This window comes from Cryptotermes secundus, unplaced genomic scaffold (genome assembly GCF_002891405.2).
Source record: "Cryptotermes secundus unplaced genomic scaffold, Csec_1.0 scaffold1150, whole genome shotgun sequence".
Classification (NCBI taxonomy): domain Eukaryota; kingdom Metazoa; phylum Arthropoda; class Insecta; order Blattodea; family Kalotermitidae; genus Cryptotermes; species Cryptotermes secundus.
Window position 1 is genome coordinate 243,397 of NW_019718284.1, and position 4,115 is coordinate 247,511.

A 4,115-nucleotide genomic window follows, 5' to 3' on the forward strand; every position below is an offset into this window, starting at 1 on the left:
CTCGGCTCTGTCACACCCTCAAAATTTAGTGATTGGCTAGGTTTAAAAATCTGGAGCATCCGAATTACGTATTCCGCCAATCTTTTTCCTCATTGCAAGGCTTCTTGGCATTCTGACTTCTAACGGTATCCTGTCAGAATTTGATAGATTGCGAAGCGTTGCTTGGGCTATTTAACATCTCGCTTTCCAAAGTTATAGCTTGTACCAGTAAAATTTTATTGCCTTAACTAAAAGATTTCTTGCAGTTACTTTTTCGCGTAATATTTCTAAAGGTTTACAAGCCTCTTCCTGGCCTATTGTTCATGTATGAGAAGGACGCTAACTCCTCTACATGTAAGAACAGACCTATGTCTCCATACTTGTTCTTTGCATTCAACAATCAAACACTAAATTAATAAATTAAATTACATTGAAATTACAAGTAGGCTTCTTGGCAGTGGAACGGTTACACATCCCACCCGCCGTTTTATACTTGGCCTATCCTCTCCTAACTAACATTTTATACTTGGTTATCCTTCCATACCTTGACTCTACTCCTCCGTGGACGTGTGTAGTCTTGATGGGAATGGGAACAGTAGATGTAGTGGGATGCATGTGTTTGCCATATCCATCCTGTTCGACCTGGTGTGTTGTTTGGCCGTGAGCTGCAATCGAAGATGGTTTCATGCGTTTGGATGGTCTGTCTTCTTGGGGTTCATGCATCTTTGATTTCTCCAGCTCTTGAAACAACGTCGGGTGAATCCTGTAACAAGAGCTGGATTTGAAGTTGCTGAAGTTTATCGAATTGCGCGTTCGAATATGGCTTAGAAGTCTCGGAGATGGGAAGGGAAGCGAGAAGTGAAATATACTCGTCGTGGATGTGTTGTAGATGGTGCAGGAAAAGAGCGTATAGGTCGTGCTTGGTGATTATTGATGGAGGCTGAGGGATGGTTCCAGTTCTGTCGACGAAGCTCGATATTTGAGTGGTTATATCATATTGGAAGAGCCGCTGTTTGAGTGGAGAGACGTCATCGGCGGAAACCCAATTCCATATTGGTTGATTTGTAGAGATGAAAACGGGTAACCGGTAGATGATTTCCTTGTCGGAATGCTTCATGTCGGTAGGGATGGGCGATCCCTCCAACAGAAGTTTCCAAGTTCCGATGGTGGTCTGGTCAATGATGGGCTCTTCGAATAGGACGGCCGTGCTGTTGGGGAGTTGATCGAGGTGGAAGTTCGACTTGTCTCTTTCTCTGGCGATCCTCGTGGGTTTGGTGTCTGACAGGAGAAGGTTGAGGATGAGCGATTTGCCCGTGTTTGTGGGACCTTGAATAACGAAAGTATTGATTTTAGTGATGTTGGTGGAATGTATGATGAGAAATTTTGCGAAGAATTCTTCGATCGGGATAGCGTTTGATGCGAAAAGGCGGGTTAACCACGTGACGTTAGGATGTTGGACCAAGGAGAGGTCAAATGAGTCTGCGATGAGCTGATAATAGTGCTTGGTTTTGATGGTTTGAAGGGCCTCGATAGTATGGATCTTGATCAGAGTTTTAATGATGTTTTGCCCGACATAGCCGAGCTGTTTGAGTAGTTGGATTTTGGTTTCGGTGGGAAGTGTTCTTTGAAAGGATTCATAGGATGTAATTTTGTTTTCGGTGATGAGGGAACTGATATAATCATTGGAGAAGGTTCTTTGTGTGACGGTTTCTTTGGATGCCTGCTTTTTTTGTTCGACGTACTGTTCGCAGGCGAGGTGTGATGTGGATGGTTGGTCGGTAGTATCATAGTGGAGTAGGGCGTCGGTGAGTGGTTTCAGGATGGGGATAACTCGAGATCCATATTTATAGAATGTTCCGAGACCCTTGCGGATGAGATACGAAATGAATCGGGTGATGTATCGGATGAGTTGTAGAGACGAATGAGCCTCTGCAATTCCCTCAAAGTTGACCTTAAGGAATTTAAGGATGGTTGTGAGGTGGCGGGAGGAGTTGTTGGAGTGGTTGACGGTGAAGATGATGTGAATGTGGTCCCCGTGGTCAAACGCTGCGAAGGATGGGGATCGGCGTGTTGTTGGGGGGAGGGCGTCGAATGTACGGCGGTGGGGGATGAAGGTGTAGGATGATGAATTATTTGAGGAATCGCTTCCGTCGTGATGGTCTGATCCAACGAATGAGGAAGTATCGCTGGACGGTGGTGTTGAAAGAGAAGTCAAAGTTGAAGGTCCTGGATGTCCTGTGTTGACATTTGTTGTTCTTTTTGTAGGTGATGTTTTTGCTCTTTTGACATCAGAAGGGCTGATATCACATCGTCTCCGAATGGCGTGTCGTATGCGATTGGAGGTTGTTTGTCGTTCTCTTCCTGGATCATCGTTGTCGTGGGTTTTATTTGAAGCACATCCATCGCTCTCGAGAATATTTTCTGCCTGAGTATTCTGGATGACGTGTTCGTGAGACAAAGGATGTATGTTGGTGTCGGTTGGTGAGAGTTGAGGACTTCGAATAGTTGAAGATGTGATGTTAGGGTTGATAGGGGTTCGGGAGCCGAGATCAGTTGATGGTTGTCGTTGATGTAGTCCGAGTACATGGATAGGGCTGTTGGGGATATCGGCGTTTCCGTCGTTCTGAAGAGGAAGTATCTCCGGGGAGGTAGATGTATGGTTTTCCCGGTCGGGGTGGTGAAAGCTGGCCAGGATGTTTTTTGTGTAGTCTGGTTGGTCCGTATTAGTGTCATTGGTGTGTCGGATAACGCTTACCCGAGGAGGGCCAGTTGGATGTTGGTTTTGAAGTTCTAAGAGTAGGTTCTCTGGGCGTTCCTCTTCTTCCTCCCACTCGTCCTTTATGTTGAATAATACTCCGTCGAGTATCTGCTGGTAGATGTGTTGAGCGCAGAGATCACTTGTAGGACACTGTGCAGAGTACAGCCAGCACTCGTGGCAGTTACAGAATGCTCTGAAGTGAACGCAAGCTGTATGTTGAGACATAATGGTGGTGAAGGATTGTGTTGGCTGTTATATGTATGAAATTGTTATCTCGAGGTCGCGGATTATCGGTTGCGCGTGCTTAAGTTCAGTTTGGGTTATCGGCACTTAAGAGGAATAATGCGTGCACGACATCCCGTCGTGAAAGCTTTTGTATAAGTGACTACATCCCATCGGTTGGTTAAGAAAGGATGGGATAAGAGGGAGAAAGATTTTAATAAAGTGATGGGATGTTAATATTTGATATCGTATAAAAGAGGAGGTCCTAAGTGTCTATCATCTGTCCCATCCCACCCGCCGTTTTATACTTGGCCTATCCTCTCCTAACTAACATTTTATACTTGGTTATCCTTCCATACCTTGACTCTACTCCTTCGAAATTCGATTCCAACGCGCCTTGCGGCTCGACCGTGCGTCGTTTTTTTTTTACGTGGTATCCCCAGTAGGCCTAGTCCACGTGGATGGGAAGGATATGATGTTTAGTATAAAGTATCTGAGTGACCCTACCGGAAGTCCTACCCACCAAGAGTGCCAGAAATTCCAAATCGCCTACCAGGTTCAGGTCATAGACCTCCTGGGCCCGAATGAGGAACTGCAGCACGGTCTCGGGGTCAGTACCGGACAACACCGGGATATTCTTCACCAAATCATTAACCACCCTTCCCCTCATCTTAGCCTGCACATATGGAACCTGGCCAGGGATGCCGGCATTTACAGTAACATTAGCACCCGATGCCGCAGCATCCATATCCGGTTCAGACTTAGCTGTAAACTGAGAAGGCAGGTGTACCTCCAGTAAACTCCACTTCTCCTTCAATTTCCTCCGCAAGTCGTCTAAGGTCCCGTCCACAGAGACGCCCAATTCACTCGCCAGACGTTCGGCTTGTTGCTTTGACAGGGAATGGATCCAGGCCGTCGGCATGATGTCATGAAAATCAAAACGCAGTATGAGTAAATAATACTAAGTACAATTCAGTACTGCAAAAAAAAAAGGAACCCACTATGTACCAAACTATCACTGGGAGTACCTCAAACTCTCACTGGAAGTACCTGAGTAAAAACCACGCTCTGCTACCATTTGCACCATCCAGGGGGGTGTGTGTCCGTTACGCCAGCTCACTGGAAGCCGGGATCTCTCCCTAGTCTTATAGTTTGG

The 4,115-nt window shown here is 46.1% G+C and overlaps 1 protein-coding gene and 1 long non-coding RNA gene across 2 annotated transcripts in view; both read right to left on the reverse strand.

The window, feature by feature from the left end:
- Positions 1–3,282, reverse strand: part of LOC117282024 — an 11,437-nt gene extending 8,155 nt beyond the window's left edge. Inside the window, exon 1 of the mRNA XM_023872106.2 lies at positions 524–3,282. Within this exon, the coding sequence (XP_023727874.1) occupies positions 695–2,962 (2,268 nt within the window). The 5' untranslated portion in view covers positions 2,963–3,282 and the 3' untranslated portion in view covers positions 524–694. The remainder of the gene's footprint in view (positions 1–523) is intronic.
- LOC111875680 lies at positions 42–3,741 on the reverse strand. Its single transcript, XR_004512644.1, has 2 exons — positions 3,319–3,741; positions 42–523 (listed from the first exon to the last, which is right to left on the reverse strand). It is a non-coding gene; the product is annotated as an uncharacterized LOC111875680 (long non-coding RNA).
- Positions 3,742–4,115: the final 374 nt, after the last annotated feature.